This window comes from Megascapheus bottae, chromosome 8 (assembly GCF_031878675.1).
Source record: "Megascapheus bottae isolate mThoBot1 chromosome 8, mThoBot2.hap1, whole genome shotgun sequence".
Lineage (NCBI taxonomy): Eukaryota > Metazoa > Chordata > Mammalia > Rodentia > Geomyidae > Megascapheus > Megascapheus bottae.
In genome coordinates this window covers 19,935,401-19,952,554 of record NC_143516.1, presented here as the reverse complement: position 1 = coordinate 19,952,554, position 17,154 = coordinate 19,935,401, and the positions used below count along the sequence as shown (strand labels likewise).

General features: G+C 43.4%; 1 protein-coding gene across 7 annotated transcripts in view; it reads right to left on the bottom strand.

Annotated features, from left to right (window-relative positions):
- The window catches only part of Map7 (microtubule associated protein 7), a 138,662-nt gene that overhangs the window by 2,624 nt on the left and 118,884 nt on the right, over positions 1-17,154 (bottom strand). For 6 of the 7 annotated variants that reach the window (XM_090338065.1, XM_090338063.1, XM_090338064.1 and 3 more), the window contains 9 exons: positions 16,692-16,801; positions 16,145-16,422; positions 14,331-14,562; positions 12,662-12,812; positions 12,410-12,511; positions 11,589-11,639; positions 11,346-11,403; positions 8,238-8,340; positions 703-926 (listed from right to left, as the gene is read on the bottom strand). In XM_090338065.1, coding sequence (XP_090194191.1) covers positions 703-926; positions 8,238-8,340; positions 11,346-11,403; positions 11,589-11,639; positions 12,410-12,511; positions 12,662-12,812; positions 14,331-14,562; positions 16,145-16,422; positions 16,692-16,801 — 1,309 coding nt within the window. The remainder of the gene's footprint in view (positions 1-702; positions 927-8,237; positions 8,341-11,345; positions 11,404-11,588; positions 11,640-12,409; positions 12,512-12,661; positions 12,813-14,330; positions 14,563-16,144; positions 16,423-16,691; positions 16,802-17,154) is intronic. The other variant, XM_090338061.1, reaches the window with a different exon arrangement.

Sequence of the window (17,154 nt, the reverse complement as noted above, 5' to 3'; positions counted from 1 at the left end):
CTGTTCTTTCAGCACAAAGATTTCAGGCCAAGTGGGAGTCCCAGGCAGTTTCAATAGCAACAGTCTTTTTTTTTTTTTGTCTGTTATAGGGCTTGAACTCTGGGCCTGGGCATTGTCCTTGAGCTCTTCAGCTCAAGGCTACCACCTTACCTTGAGCCAAAGTGCCACTTACAGTTTTCTGGTGGTTAACTGGAGATCAGAGTCTCAGGTCTTTTTGTGCCCGAGCTAGTTTTGAACCTTGATCCTCAGATCTCAGCCTCCTGAGTAGCTAAGATTAGGCATGAGCCACCAGTGCCTGGCCAGCTACAGTCATTTGACAAGGATCATGGGTGATTTCCATTTGGAGTACTTTTCTTGTTGCCTAAATCATAACTTTCTATCCCATTATATTTTAAAAAGATAATAATACATAATCCATGCTGCCAAACCCACATAAGAGAAACGTGGCTGCACAATCCAAGGCCCTACACGTGAAGGGGAGGCGCCTTGTCTGAGCATGAAACCCATCCTGACAGTGTGTGACTGGGTACTGACTGCGTAAACAACAGGAGGGGCTCTAAAAGTAACTCAGAAGTCAACTTTTATCATGTGCCATCTTTTCCATGGTGTGGCTTTCTTGATCTTTGAGGAACACAATGACCATGCTTTTCCTCTTATCACGTACTTCTGATGATTCCAGAAGGAAATTCCAGGCAAGCTTACCTGTGGTCTGTTGTGTTTGCACACCATCTACCTGAGGTAGGGTCCCAAGTGTCCCTCCATCATCAAAGGCCAAAATTGGATTCAGAGGAATTTCTGGGTTCTCACTGTTGGTGACATCTAACCTGGATGGTTTGGATCCAAGGGGCAAATTTATAATTTCTTCAAAAGTTTCATTCTTAACAGATACTCCATTTTCATTTGGTTGGTTTTCCAAATTGGGAGTACTGTGAAATTTGAAAAAAAAGAAAAAAAAAGAAAATTAGAAGTCAATATTGAAACTGGAAAGTACATTATTAGAAAAACCAAGAAATGTTATAATAGTTTCCCAACTTTATGTCTGATTTTACTAGCAAAATTACTAGCAAAATGTGATATATTTGTATTTTAAGTCATTGTGAACCGTTCATTTGGTTATAAAACGAAACACACTGAGGCACGAAGATAGTGACCCTGGCCTACCTACATGGCAATGCTGTCTCAAAAATATCAAAACAAGGGGAAGGGGTGGGGGGAGGGAAATGGGGACAAAAACATGAGAAGGGGTATCAATGTGTATGAAGTAATGCACCTTCTATCTGGCGAATATAACTGTAACCCTTCTATTAATTACAATAAAAAAAATCAAAACAAACGATGTACCTTGGTGATAGAACACTTGCTTAACATTTGTAAAACCTTGGGTTTGATTCAAAATAGTGTAGTAGCACTTACCAGGAGCTTCAAAGACAAGACTGTCCTAATTAAAAGTGGAAAAGTAAAATAATTTATACAAAATCGCGCAACTGCACAGAGATGGTCAAGGATAAAGTAATTTTTTTTGAGACACAAAGAGATGGTTTTGTCATGATGTCTAATTTCTGGGTTCAAGTAATTCTTTTGCCTCAGCCTTCTGAATAGCTGTGACTACAGGCACACACAACACCCTACTGTAAATGTATGATTTCTTGTTTCTGGTTATCGTTATTAGAATTGTAGATCTCTCCAAATGTCTCAGCCTTTTAAAACACTATAGTTCATACAAACCTTAAGACCACATTTATTTTCTGCCTTTGATCCCGTGTGTAGGTGAATACACGTGCACAGACACACACACACACACCCCACACGTGCTAGTACTAGGGCTTGAACTCAGGGACTCTCCCTTAATGTTTTTGCTTAAGACTGACTACCTCCTACTGGAGCCATAGATCCTGGCTTTTTTTTTTTTTTTTTTTTTTTTGCCAGTCCTGAGCACTGTCCTTGTACATTCTCAAGGCTAGAGCTCTACCACTTGAGCCTCAACATCACTTCCGGCTTTTTCTAGGTATGTGGTACCAAGGAATCGAACCCGGGTCTTCGTGCATGCTAGGCAAGCACTCTACCACTAGGCCAAACTCCCGGCCAGATCCTGGCTTGTAGTTAATTGGAGATAAGGGTCTCATGGACTTTCCTGCTCAGGCTGGCTTTGAACTGTGATTTTTAGAGTTTAGCCTCCAGAATAAATAGGATTAAAGGTATAAGCCCTATTTTGGCTCTATCTTAAGCCTTAGTGATTATATCAGACTTAGCTTTTTTGGAATATGTCTATCTGGTTATTAAAACTTTAATAGCTACCTGCAGCTTCTTTTGGATTGTTCCTCTATCCTGCCATACCCAAAGGGCTTTGTGTTGCCTGTATGCTACTAAGCTTTACATCACAATAAAACAGTGGACACCCATTGAACAAGTTTTAAGACTGATCTGACCACTCACTGGACCACTCATCTGACCACTGACTGGACTGCAGCAATGCACATTAGCTCAAGCTTTACAATTTGATCAATTCTCTCACAAGTTATCTAGAGTCTGTAGTTTCAGTAATGCCAACTTGTTGCAAATTGGTCAGACCCTGTTTTTTTCTTCTTTCTCTTTTTTTTGAATTGTGGGGCTAGAATTTAGGGCCTGGGTACTGTCCATGAGTTCTGTTCCTTAAAGTTAACACTCTACCACTTTGAACCACAGTACCATTTCACTTTTCAGATGGTTGATTAGAGATAAGAGTCTCATGGCCTTTCCAGCCCAGGCTGGCTTTGAACCATAATTCTCAGATCTCAGCCTTCTGAGTAGCTAGGATTACAGGTATGAGCCATCCATGCCTAACCAGTCATGCTAATATATATCCCAATTTTCTTTTCTTTTTTGGTGCTGGTCCTGAGGTTTGAAGTCAAAAGCCTGGGTGCTGTCCCTGATCTTTTTTTTCCTCAAGGCTAGTGCTCTATCACTTGAGTCACAGCTCTACTTCTTGTTAACTGGAGATAAGAGTTTTATGAACTTTTCTGCTCAGGTTGACTTTGAACTATGACCCTCAGATTTCAGCATCCTGAGTAACTAGGATCACAGACATGAGCCACTGGTACTCAGTTATATCCCAATTTCCTGTTGCTTTTTCTTCCCGCTGTTGAAGAAATAGTTTACTATTCAATGAGACATAGAGACCATTTGGATTATATTTTTTTCCCTAGTCTTGAAACTTGAACTCAGGGCCTGAGCACTGTCTGTCCTTGGGCTTTCTCAAGGCTAGTACTCTTCCACTGCAGCCACAGCACTCCTTCCAGCTTTTTCTATGTATGTGGTACTGAGAAATCAAACCCTAGTCTTTTTGCATGCTAGACAAGCACTCTACCACTAGGCCAAACTCCCAGCCTGGATTATGTTTTAAATAACTTTTTTATTTGGATAATTTCAAACTATTAAACCTTTTTGAAAAAAGGAAATCTGACAAGATAGCCCCAATTGATGTTAGACTATGATCCTCCTTAGCCTTCTGAGTGCTGGGACAAGTGTACATGGCCAGACCCACCCCAAATCTTTTTTTAGGCTGAGAGTGTGACAGTGCTGCCCTGCTAATTCCTGGCATCATCCCAGCCTACACAATGTGCACACGTGTGTCTAACACACACCAGTCTGGATGCTGGGGTGACCACACCCATCCTCTTGTTCTTTCCCAAAGCTCACTTGTGGGCTTTTGGTAGCCAGAGAAAGCTATGGTTCTCAATTTAAAGAGAACAGCATTAGAGAAGGTCCAGGAAAAGGCAAAGCCCTCTTCATTGGGTGATCTTAAGGTTCTGCTACCTTGCAGGCCCTGGTGTGTTAGGTCAAAATAGCAGAGGCCTAACACCCTCCGCCGCCCTGCCCCAGATTGGAGTCATTAGATGACTTCATCGTCCCCTCCTGGCTCACCCATTCTTTCTTGCTAGCAAGCAGAGGAATAACTGCATGAAGAGCCTTGGGGGATCTATCAAGAAATGTTCTGGGGACACTGTGGTCTCTAAAACTGAAGTCATTGGGTTGGGGCTTTTAGATCTTGCATATCTTCCTAGCTGAGAGTTGGATAGTGTGTTGCTGTTCTTTGGTGGATGAAGGTAGATGTAAGTGGAGCTGAAGGGAGATGTAAGACTGTTGACCATATATTTTACCTGAAGGTAGATATAAAACTGTTGACCGCACATTTCACCTGAAAAGGGGTTGGGTCACACTGGAATGTGACATGACCACATAGCTTATTAGAGCCAGGAGGTTTTTAGTCATTGAATTGGGGATATATAGTTCAATGAATGTGTTCTTTTTCTAGTACAGGAAAACCGTATTAACCATATTATAACAAGAAACTTAAAGGGATGCATCCCTTCCTGATGGCGACTTGGAAAAATTCCTTTATCTACAGGTCAAATTGAAGAGCAAGGATAAATTCTTATTTGGAAAAAAACAAGACTGGGTCAAACTTTAACTGTATTAAAAACTAAAGACAGATTGGGCATTGAAGAAAAAGTCCCCTGGGGGTTCCAAGCAAACATGGAATGTTCTGGACTGCTAGGAGGGTAGAACAGAAATTTCAATCCCCATCCGAGCTTCTAGAACAGAGCTTCCCAGCTGGGGTTCAAGATCCCTCAGAAAGATCTGAGAAACCTAATTTCCTGTTCCTAGTTTGCTATTTGCCTCTGTCTCCTTCCTTTGTACTTGCACGCCTCTCTCTGTCTCTCTCAGTCTCCTTTGTTCCCTGTTCTGTAGCAGGTTTCCTGTCCATTAGGAAATCCTCCCCAAGTCCCAAGGGAGCTTCCTTCCACAAATACCCTCTCAAAACCCAAACACAGCTGGCAAGGAAGAACTGACCTTACTCAAGTGAAGTGTTCACGCAGTTCATCAGTACACTTAGTTCAAATATGACTTTCAGTGTACAGATGAAAATATATTCATTTCATAAAGTGGTTCTTATTAAACTGAAACTGTATTCACAATATATTGATATGTTCCATAGTTAGGCACTGAAACTACTTTACATGTTAAAAATCTGACACCTCATACCCCCTTCAATTCTGTTAGTGGGTGAGAGGGATGGGCAAGGAGAGTGGCCTTAAGGATCGAGGAAGAACTGCACTGCTAAGGCTTAGGGGCAGGGAAACCTTGCGGGCCTGGTGGCCTCACTCAGGAGGAGGGTTGGATGTTTTTGGTGCAGGGTCTCCCTGTAACAAGATGTCTTAGTTCTAGCTGATGATTCCAGTGGCACAGTGTCAAGTAACTCCCCCTGCTAGGGGCACCTGGACTGCAGAGCCCCACTGATAAGACCCCTACTACTTTTTTTTTTTTTTTTTTGCGAGTCCTGGGCCTTGAAATCAGGGCCTGAGCACTGTCCTTGGGCTTTCTCAAGATTAGAGCTCTACCACTTGAGCCACAGCACCATTTCTGGCTTTTTCTATGTATATGTGGTACCGAGGAATCGAACCCCGGTCTTCATGCGTGCTAGGCAGGCACTGTACCACTAGGCCAAACTCCCAGCCCAAAGACCCCTCCTACTTAACAGCTTTCTCAGGAACTCCAGAGGGGTAGATGTACGGCAAGTTCTACTGGCAAGAGGTCATAGCAACTCTTTCCAACAAGGTTTAGACCGCAGCTTAGGGGCTGTGACTATCTCTTTTTTTTTTTTTATTGTAATTAGTAAAAGGGTTACATGATATTTGCCAGATAGAAGGTGCATTAATTCACATACATTGATACCCTTTCACATGTCTTGGTACCCATTACCCTCCCCCTGTGACTATCTCTTATATCTGCTAGTCCTGTACTCTTTATAGAGTCCTTTTTACTACAATCCCTTACTATTCTAATTCCAAATCATAGTTATTCTCTAAATGTTCTAAGGTCAAATCCATTTTTTTCCCTCTTCCTGAATGGATCTGAGTAATATATAGTGAGTATAATAGGAAGATTCAGTTTATAAGTAGATAGTGAATAAAAATAAAATCAACAAATGCTGAAGGGGAGCCAGGCACCGTGGCTCATGCCTGTGATCCTAGCTACTCAGAAGGCTGAGATCTGAGGATCAAGGTTCAAAGCCAGCCTGGGCACAAAAGGACCTGAGACTCTTATCTCCAATTAACCTATAGAAAACAGGAAGTGGGGCTTGGCTCAAGGGTAGGGCGTTAGCCTTGAGCTGAAGAGCTCAGGAACAATGCCCAGGCCGAGGAGTAAGGTGGTAACCTTGAGATCAAGAGCTCGGGGACATCAGATAGCGCCCAGGCCGAGTTCAAGGCCCATAACCCACCAAAAACAAAAAAAAAAAGTACTGACAGGGATGAGGGGTAAGAAATACCTAGTAATAAGTAACTGTGGGTCTTACTTTGAAAGTGCAGAGGAAGAATTACACTACAAGGATACAAAAGGACTTCTCTGCATCCTTCTTTGCTGTACTCCTTACTATTGGAAACTGGAAATACAGATTTCTTTAAGACAGACCTGGATAAAATCAAGGCCAGTTTTAAAATAAGTAAGGGTGGTAGCACTCTCAGGCCTCCCATCTGCAGCCAGGTGGTCATTCATTACACATTCCCCATACACATTTGTCATGTGGAATTGGAATGTTCCTCAAACTGGAGTCTGAGTCTCTATATGAGTGTAGGAAATTATGTTTTCCTTCAGATAAAAATTTTATTAATCATAGGTACAGATGTAACAGTGAAATCTCCCTCTATAACTAAAGCTTAAGTATATATACATACACACATATATGTACATATATATATATTACTAGTCAAGAGTAATTTTATATTTGATTACCAAGTAAAAATTAGATGATTTTGAATTTGTATCTCAGATCTTACTGCTGTCAGATAGTATTTTTCTTCCTGGTCAGTCCTGGGACTGAATTTATGGCCTGGATTCTGTCCCTGAACCTCTCTGTGCTCAAGGCTAGTGCTCTACCACTTGAGCCACAGCTTTTTCTGAGTAATTTACTGTAGATGAGTCTCATGGACTTCCTGCCCAGACTGGCTTTGAACAGTGATCCTCAGATCTCAGCCTCTTGAGTAGCTAAGCTAGAATTATTGGCGTGAGGATTACAGGTGCCTGACTTAACTTCTTTTTGGTAAGAACTAATGACAACATGAACTAGACTGACCTGGGTGAACGAATAGTGTACTGGTGCAAGGAAAAGCCAGGGATAGAGACATGTGAATGAACAGGGTTTTACAATAGGTCAAACACAGACAAAAAGGAGTGAGGGAACTCCTTCTGGCATGGTTGCATGGTGCTCAGCTGGTAGTTTTATTTTTTACTTAAGTTTGTGATTTATTGCCTAGGCTTTATTGATGAGTAAGAACTAGACAATTTTTTTTTTTTTTTTGCCAGTCCTGGGCTTGAGCTCAGGGCCTGAGCACTGTTCTTGGGCTTTTCTCAAGGCTAGCACTCTGCCACTTGAGCCACAGCACCACTTCCAGCCTTTTTCTATGTATGTGGTACCAAGGAATCGAACCTGGGTCTTTGTGCATGCTAGGCAGGCACTCTACCACTAGGCCAAACTCCCAGCCCGAACTATACAAAATTTTAAGCTTAACTTTATATTTGTAAAAAATAACACAAGTGACTCAGGAAGTCTGTTAGAATTTTCTTTTGTGGCCCTGGGGTTTGAACTCTTGGTGTTGGCCTCATGTTTGCGAGGCTAGTACTCTACCATTTGAGTCACACCTCTGCTTTTTGCTGATTATTCTGGAGAAAGTGTTTTGCAGACTTTTCTTCCTGAGCTGGTTCTGTACTTCCATCCTCCAGGTCTCAACCTTTTTAGTAACTAGGATTAGAGGTGTGCCCTGTGCCATTTAATTCTTCAAAAAAGAAACGCTGTTGTAACAATAATGTATCATAAGCACTACTAGTCTAAATTATTTTTATTGTGGAACAAATCTGTGCTTCACTTTACCAGTATGCACATCTAAAATGCACATGTTATACGCCATTAAAGGATGAATTAATGGGTGAAGATTTATTTAGGTGACACCCAGTAAACTTAAAAAAAAAAACAACAAAATTACTTCCTGTAGTTTTTATAGCCACTAAAAATCTCCCCAGTGAGACTCAAGAAAAAAGTTATTTCTTTCTCTTCTCCAAGAGTCTAGAAATAGTTCTAACAAAAGTTATTGAGACTGAATTAAAATAAATCAATGTAAAAAACTTGAAATTCATCTGGCAGAGGAACTTGTGGTGCTTCGCTAACAGGCAACAATGCAAAAGGTCCTTTTCTTCCAACTCACCCCTCCAGGGCCACTTTTGATTGACGTGAAGTGCCTACATGTGGGCTGCCTGCTGAGTCTCCATTTCCCGGAGAGTTTGTTGGACACGATAGTGCAGATACCTCTGTGCATAGTAAAGAAGAGAAGGCAAACAGTTACCAATGCTACATCAAATCTGTACCCCTATGGGCCAGAATCCTCTGTAACGCAGCAGTGTGGGACTTATTCTCTGTGCCTCAGTTTCCTCATAAGTAAAGGCACCTAGTTCACAGGCTATGGTGAGAAGCAAATCTGTTGTTATGTGTAAAGTCTTAGTGCTGAGCACGTTTGTAAGGGATGGAATAAATGTGAATAAGAATTTCACTTTCATTGACTCCAGACAAAAAGTTCATATTGCAGTCAATACCTTGGAGGCAGGTAGCAGAAGCTGACTGGGCTAACTGAGAATGAATGCCTTTACTGAGAGATTTTCAGAACAAGCCATTTAATATCACAAATGACAAAAAGTGTCTTCACAAAGTCTGCTCTGCTTTGGTGACACTTAGAAAGATGAGGATTTTATAAACGGAGGCTCACAATGCATGGTGCCCGAAAGCACTAACCTGTTACTCAATGTTCAATGCTAGAGTCTAGCATAAGACAACACTATTGATGGATGCCTGACTCTAAAATCTGGATGGGATCCAAATTAGAGAGATCAGTGGTAACTGATGGTTTTGGCTTGATGAGACAATGATCAAAATAACTTCAAGAGAGCAAATTTACAATCTGGCATGATTTTGGTAAAAATGCCAGATGTATAAGCAGTTCAATAACTGGAACAAAGAAGCAATGGGTATTTTTCAAATTCAACATATGCAAAGCTGACAACCATGTAATATCCTAGAAAACTAACTGCTAATGGCCTGTGACCTTGCTCACTGGCCTAATGATTCTCTTCTATAGCAAGTGGAGCCATTCAGCACTGAAGCAGACGTGGGGCAAGGAGAAAGGAATAATTAATCCTTAGACCCCTTAGACCCTTTCTTACTGATTGATTGATTGTCGATAGTGGGACTTGAACTCTGGGCCTGGACGTTGTCCCTGAGTTCTTCAGCTCAAGGCTACCATCCTACCCCTGGAGCCACAGCACCACTTCCCATTTTCTAGTGGTTAATTGGAGAAGAGTCTCAGGTCCTTTGGTGCCCAGGCTGGCTTTGAACCTTGATCCTCAGATCTCAGCCTCCTAAGTAGCTAGGATTACAGATATGAGCCACCACACCCAGCTTGTTGGTTATCTTGAAGGTAAGAAAATCTGACTTTTTTGCCCAGGTTTGCATCAACTTGTGATCCTCTAGATCTTAGCCTCTAGTGTAATTAGAATTACAGGAGATCGTGGTATCCCGGGAGCCCTGCCCTTCCTCCCTTTTCCCCTTACTCCCCCCACCCCCCCATCTGCCAGTCCTGGGGCTTGAATTCAGGGCTTGGCACTGTCCCTGAGCTTCTTTTGCTCAAGGCTAGCACTCTACCACTTGAGCCACAGTGCCACGTCCAGCTTTTTCTGTTTATGTGGTACTGAGGAATTGAATCCAGGGCCTCATGCATGCTACATTAAGCCACATTTCCAGCCCTGGAACTTTCTTTTTCCTATTGATATTGTAGATGAGGAAAAGAGGAGACTGAGGAGCTATTTAGCGTCCACCTCTGATCCCAACCATCAAACCCTGTGGGGTCATGAAGGAGGATTAGAAGTAGATGGCCTGGCCTGTCATTGACCCAGAGCAGCCCTGGAGGAAGACCCAGCAGTCTTGTTCACATAGAATCCTCTGTGCTCAGAAAAACTTGAAAAACACTTGCTGACTTGAAAAAGCAGTCTCTGTCCCAAAAGGCTGTAGTAGAAACTAAACAAGAAAATGTATGAGAGATAGACTTCACCCAAAAGGGGCATTTAATCATTAATGACTGTGTGGGAGCCTAAAGAGAAGGTTGGTTTTTTTTCTTTCTTTCTTTCTTTCTTTCTTTCTTTCTTTCTTTCTTTCTTTCTTTCTTTCTTTCTTCCTTCCTTTCTTCCTTTCTTCCTTTCGCCAGTCTTGGGGCATGAACTCAGGGCCTGAGCACTGTCCTTGGGCTTTCCCAAGGCTAGACCTCTACCAGTTGAGCCACAGTACCACTTCTAGCATTTTTTTTTTTCTATGTGTGTGGTAGTGAGAAATGGAACCCAGGTCTCCATGCATGCTAGGCAAGCACTCTACCACTAGGCCTAACTCCTGGCCCTTGATTTCATTTTTGTTTAAACCACATTTCACTAAAAATCATCATAAACCACCCACGTCAGTCTACAATGCTGTTCAAATGTTATAAACTGCATATATACAGTATCTATCTCCTGTAAACTCAGTTTATAGTAGACGATTAACTGTGAAATTGCAATTAATTTACATTTTTACCTCTATTCTGAAGTTAGAAGGAATGTATACACATCCCCCCGCCTTTTTTCTGAGAAATACCACAAATACAAGCTGTCAAAATGTACAAACTTAGCCAGGCATAGAAGATCCCAGCATGAGACTCCATCTCTGCTGGATGTAGTGTTGCCAAATGCTGCCATGCCAGCAGCATAGGGAAGCATAGTCAAGCTGCAGTCCAGGTTGACCAGCATTAATTCAGGACCGAAGCACAAAAAGCGACTGTGGAGTACATTCAAGATGTAGAGTATCAGCCTAGAAGGTATGAGTCTCTGAGTTCTATCTCCAATATTATCCCCGAAGTGTAAACATAAAGCCCTCAAGTTAGACGGTGGTGGCTCATGCCTGTCATCCTAGCTGCTCAAGAGGTTGAGATCTAAGGATCACAGGCAAGAAGAAGCCAGCCCGGGTAGAAAGTCCACAAGACTCTTATCTCCAATGAACTACCAGAAAACTGGAGCTATTCAGGTGGCTCAAAGCAGTAGGCTGCTAGCCTTGAGCAAAAAAAGCTCCGACAGTACCCTGGCCCTGAGTTAAAACGAAGCCCTCACGTGAGAGGAATAGTGGGGGCTAGATGACAGACACCAGGCTCCACGAGTCTCTGAGTGCATTCCTTCCCATCAGCCCATGAATTCCAGGGTCAAATCTAAAAAGTGCTACATATAACTAAACTGAATTCAAATACCTGTTCCTCCAGCGAGCACTCCCTTGGCTATGTCACCATTTTGCTGATTGATGGTTTTCTACCAAAAAGAAGAAGAAAAAGGTTTACAGCATAAAGTTACCAGCAGCAGAAGGCTTGTTTAGCATGTGAAAGGTCGTGGGTATGATCCCTGGCACCACAAAGCAACATATAACAGGACATATCAAATCAAAGGAAAAGCCTGAGAGCCATTAAAACTAGTTAGGAAATGGCTCATGTCAATACCTTGTCTGTAGCTTCTGTCTTTCTGGTTCTTTTCATAATCTCTTCAAGCCGCTGCAAGGAAAAGGAGAAAGAAATCCAGACTGTACATTGCAGCAATTAAATAAGTGACAGATTATGAACGCATATCTATTTCTTGGAGGAAACTATAATTCCCCCTGCTCTTATTAAATAAGGGTGAGCTAGTGCTGGAAGTTTGGCCTAGTGGTGGAGTGCTTGCCCAGCATGCGCGAAGATCCGGGTTTGATTATTTGTACCACATATACAGCAAAAAGCCAAAAGTGGTGTTGTGGCTCAAGTAGTAGAGCTCTAGCCTTGAGAAAGCCCAAAGACCGTGCTCAGGCCCTGAGTACAAGCCCCAGGACTGGCAAATTGTAATAATAATAATTATAATAATAATAACTATGCTAATAATTATAGTTATCACAATAACTATAGTTAATTGGTAGAGTTCCCCATAGAGCAAGTACAAGACCTTGAGTTCAAAAATCAAAATAAATGAGCAAAAAACCCAAACAGAGCAAAGTTGTTCACGCCAGCCAGCAAGATGCTAGTCCCATGACAGGTGCCAGTGGCTCATGCCTATAGTCCTAGCTACTTAGGGGGCTGAAATCTGAAGAGCACAATTCGAAGCCAGCCCAGGCAGGAAAGTCTATGAGACTCTCTTATCTCCAATAAATTACTAAAAAGCTGGAATTGGAGCTGTGGCTCAAGTGGTAGAGCACTAGCCTTGAGCAAGAAGAAGCCCTCAGGGATAGTGGCCAGGCCCAAGCTCACATACACACAGACGGCATGCAGTCCCTGAGTCTACAGAAGACAGCTACCTTCTTTCTCTCCAGGCGTTCCTGTTCTTCTCTCTGGAAATGCTTCTCTCGTTCTTGCCGGACTCTCTCCGCTTCCTCACGCAGGCGAGCTTCTTCTTCCTTCTGCAACCACCAAGTCACATTTGGGTCTGCTTCTTATCCATGGGCTGGCCCTACCTCTCTGGGGACACTTGGGGTGCACTCAAGATGCTTCTAACTGTGACACTGGGGGTTCTCTGGGAGGAGACCCCACCTGCAGCAAGGGAACCATACCTGTCTCTGGACACGCTCTCGCTCCTCCTCTGCCTGCCTTCGCGCCTGCTCCTCCTGCTCCTTCGCCTGCTCAGCCTCCAGCCTGCGGGATTCCTCCTCACGGCGACTCCGTTCTTCTGCCAACCTTTGAGCCAGTTCCTCTCTCTTTTGTCTGGGAAGACACAGAGATGGGGGAGGTAAATCTAGGCTTGAGTCTTTGGATAGGTTGTGCAAAGAAAAGTCTTCTCAGATCCGCTGTCCAGGGCTGAGGAACAAGATGTGAATGCACCTGCACTCTTCCTCCTCCTTCTCCAACCTCCCTGGTACCAACGCTAAACAGAAGCTAGGTGTAAACACTAATAGGTTTTGGAAAAAGCATGCTCTTTCAAGGGCTATGCAATTGAACTGTCTAGAAAGGGTGAGACTTGTAGGCAGGTATTCTACTACGTGAAACACACGTATGCTTTCAGCGTTTTGCTGGTTAATCAAAGATAAAAGTTTGCCTGGGCTGGCTCCAAGTCAATATCCTGATATTGACAGTCAGCTTCCTGATCGGCTAGGATGACAGCCCCACATCACCTGCTATGAATTAAGGCTGAGACTTGTAGAATTAAAATTATGTCACTTCTTATTGCAGGCCTGCGCCACCGGTGCTCACCTTCTATGACATTTTAGTAACAATCGTTTAAAGCCTCTACACCAACAAGGGGAATCCTTGTTAATAAATAATAAGGCCATAGACAGGTGGAGTGGTATCTGCATGTAGTCTCAGTTACTCAGGAGGCAGAGACAGGAAGATTCAGTTTTGGGCTGACTGGGGCAAAGTTGGTTTGAGGTCTTATCTTAAAAACAAACAAACAAACAACAAATCCTAATGTTCTGTCCCCTATCAGGAAAGGATGGGCCATGTAAGCTCCCTCATGGGACTACGGACAGGGCATACCCAGACTAGGCCTGGGCTCCTTCCCCTCAGGGTAGTCCTGTTTGTTTCCAGAGCAGTATATTGACTTAGTCTTATTAGCCCCAGAGAGTAACCAGTGAAGCAAACTGTCCCAGTCATACTATACCAGTTGGAAGGCAAACCTGGATCATGTAAACTGCTCACATAGCCAACCCCAGAAGAGGAGGCCTGGGAGCTGGCACTGAGCTTTTCTCTGAACAAGGCTAGCACTCTACCACCTTGAGCCACAATGCCACTTCTGGCTTTCTGGTGGTTTAATTAAGAGTTCCACAGATTTTCCTGCCCAGGCTTTCTTTCCACTGTGACCTTCAGATCTCAGCCTCCTAAATAGCTAGGACTACAGGCGTGAGCCCTTGGAGCCCAGCTAAACAAACAAAAAATAACTTTAATGACAAGGTCATTGAGGAAGGCTGGAATTGGAGATATGCTTGGAGAATCACACAACTGCACCTCTACTTGTAAAACTAGGTATGGATTGAATACATATGTGCACCTTCCAACTTCCATAGATTAGAAAGAACCAGCCAAAAGAACATAATTTTCCAAAGCTACTGCAAACTTCTTCAAATCGTTCATTCATGTTATATTGCCAATAAGGAAACATATTCTTAAAGATGTTTTGGGGTCAGTGGAATGCCAGCTCATTCTGAAGCATCTGCTTGTGTCAACTCCATCTCCCCCTCTCTCACCCAGAAGACTTTGTATAACACTCTGGTTCCAGTCCTTTACCTTTCCAGTTCTTCCTTCTCCCTTTTCTCCCTCTCCTCCTTGTCTCTTTGTTCTCGGGCCAGCCGCCTCTTCTCAGCCAGCAGTCTGGTGGCCTCTTCTGGGTCTGTGGTGCCTGCGGAGGTTTTAGGAGTAGCAGGGGCAGTAGTCACAGTGGAGGATGGTGCTGGGGCTGCAGCTGGAGCAGGGATTGGAGCTGGCTCTGGGGCTGGAGCTGGGGCCACGGATGGAGCTGCTGTACAAACAGGTAGAAGGAGAAAATCAACTGGACACAAAAGACAAAGAATAAAACATTTATCACTCCCCAGGGCCTGGGCCTGGAATCCATCATTATCAAAGGAAAGGAGACGGGTATCACTATGTGTTCTCACGGTTTTACTGTATTCTATCTGTAACCAAGCAACAGATAACAACAAAAAAAAAGACAAGTGAGACATCCAACAAAGCTCACTCTGTCATTACGCCTGGGTTTTATAGTGACTGAAATCAGTTAACAATGTCTGTCAAATGTGTAAGATTCTGTGGGAAGTTATACCATGAGCAAAAGGAAAATAAGATCTTCCATATGTCTTTTACTATAGTTTAAAAACTTCCAGCACCAGTAGCTCATGTTTGTAATCTTAGTTACTTAGGAGGCTGGCAGCTGAAGATTATAATATGCAGCTAGCACTGGCTGGAAAGTCCAGGAGACTCTTATTGCCAATTAACTGCAAAAAGCCAGAACTGGAGGCTGGTAAAACACCAGCCTTGAGTGATAGAGTTAAGAGACAGTGGCCAGGCTCTGAGTTCAAGCCCCAGGAGTGAAACAGATTTTCTGTGCTTTAGTGACTATTGGTTACTAGAGCAGGCAAGCCTTTCCATGGCCCAAGCCACAATCATCTGGTCAGAAAGCTCCCAACCCCAAACTAAGAATTTGTGTGATACAGTCAATGTTTTGTTATAAGCTGCTTCATCTTGGGCTGCTTGTTACTGGACAGGCAACTAAGGTAACACAAGATTTGCTTGTATGTGCTAAACACTAGTCATTTTGTGAACACTGGACTCAACCAACTCAAATGACGTAGATCTGTGTCACTTCCAACAACAGATGTTGAGATGGGTATAGGTGCTCTTGTTTTCCTTCTTTCTTTCCTTTTTCTTTCCTTCCTTGCTTTCTTTCACCAATTTAGCTCTCCCCCCTCTCTCCCTCTCCCGCCCCCCCTTCCCTCTCTTCCTTCTTTCTCTTTCTGTGCTATTACTATGGCCTCGACTCAGGGCCCAGAGTTTTCACTTGTTTCTTTTCCCTCAAGTCTCGTGCTTTACCACTTGAGCCATACCTCCACTTCCATTGTTCTGCTGATTAATTGGAGATAAAGAATTTTAGAGACTCTGGTCAAGCTGGCTTTGAACTTTGGTCCTCAGATCTCAGCCTCCTGAGTAGCTAGAATTATAGGCAGGAGCCACCTGCACCTAGTGGCTCTTATTATATATAAGAAAATTGTACTTAAGAAAAAGAAAGACCTGGGCTTGGAGTTTGGCCTTCTGGTGGAGTGCTCACCTAGCAAGCACAGAGACCTGGGTTTGATTCCTTGGTACCACATGCACAGAAAAAGTCAGAAGTGGTGCTGTGGCCACAAGGACAGGGCTCAGGCCCTGAGTTCAAGCCCAGAACTGGCAAAAAAAAAAAGAAAAAAAAAAGAAAGAGAAATGGACCTAAAACAAGCCTCAGTCAAATCTAAGTCAAAAAAAGCAAAGCTAACTAAAGCAGTGTATGAGGGAAAGAAAGGCAGAGCGTGCAGCATCAGCCAGTGCCCCGGCATACACTGGGCCACTCTTACCAGGGCCAGCTTCTGCTTCCACAGGTGTCCCTTCTTCAATGGGGGCCTCCTCCACCTTCTGTAAGGATGTTCTGCCCTTTAGTGAGGGCTCGTTGGCAACTTTCTGTGGCTCCTTCTCTGGGTCTTTCTTCTCAGGTTCTGCTCTGGCTTCTCTCTTGACAGGGCGAATGTTTCCAGGGGATGGGGGCCGGGCAGCAGCAGCTTTCACTGAGCCAGGAGGCAGGGAGGACATGGGTCGGGGTGTACCAGGCAAGTGAGGCAAGGACTTGGATGGCAGCCTGCGTAGCAAAGGAACAATAGGGAGACTGGGTATGTGAGAATGAATTTCTCGGAACCTCAGATACTAGATTTCTAGATAGTCTAGAAAAGCAGTGCAGACAGTGAGCTAGGAAATGGATGCCACTTTTAAAATGGATCCCATTCCAATGTTCTCTTTTTCTTTGTTAAGTAAGGCTGTTCTTCCCAGGGCAAAGGCAACTATGGAGAGAAGAGTTGGCTTTGATGACAGGTTAAGCTGCAGCTTAGTGAGCATGTGAATCTCACTTACCAGAGGCGAGAGGGTGCTGGTGACCTCACTTTGGGATTAGATGGAGAGATAGTCCTTCGGATGCCAGGGGTCAGGTGGAAGGGCATGTTTTCTCTTTCTCTTTTGTGGCCCTATTTAGAGAAACTCAGCAGTTAGATTTCTCTGTGTGTGACACAACCACAATGTAACTTCTTCCTGCTTTTCAAGGAAAGTCAGATTGAATGTGAAGAATTATAGTTTCTTTTCACAGTTCTTTACCAGGTATGAAATGTGAGGCTAAACAAGCATCAACTCTCTCCTGAAGGCCACCCAGGAATTCTGCCAGTGATCTGGCTCCTGGATGTAAATATATAGAGAGAAACAAGAAGATCTACTGGATTGATGAGTCCTTTAAGACCACAGAACAATGTCTATATCCTTCAACCATACCGAATTCACGGTTCAGGACAAGGGTGCAAAGACTACTGGAGACATACAAATTACC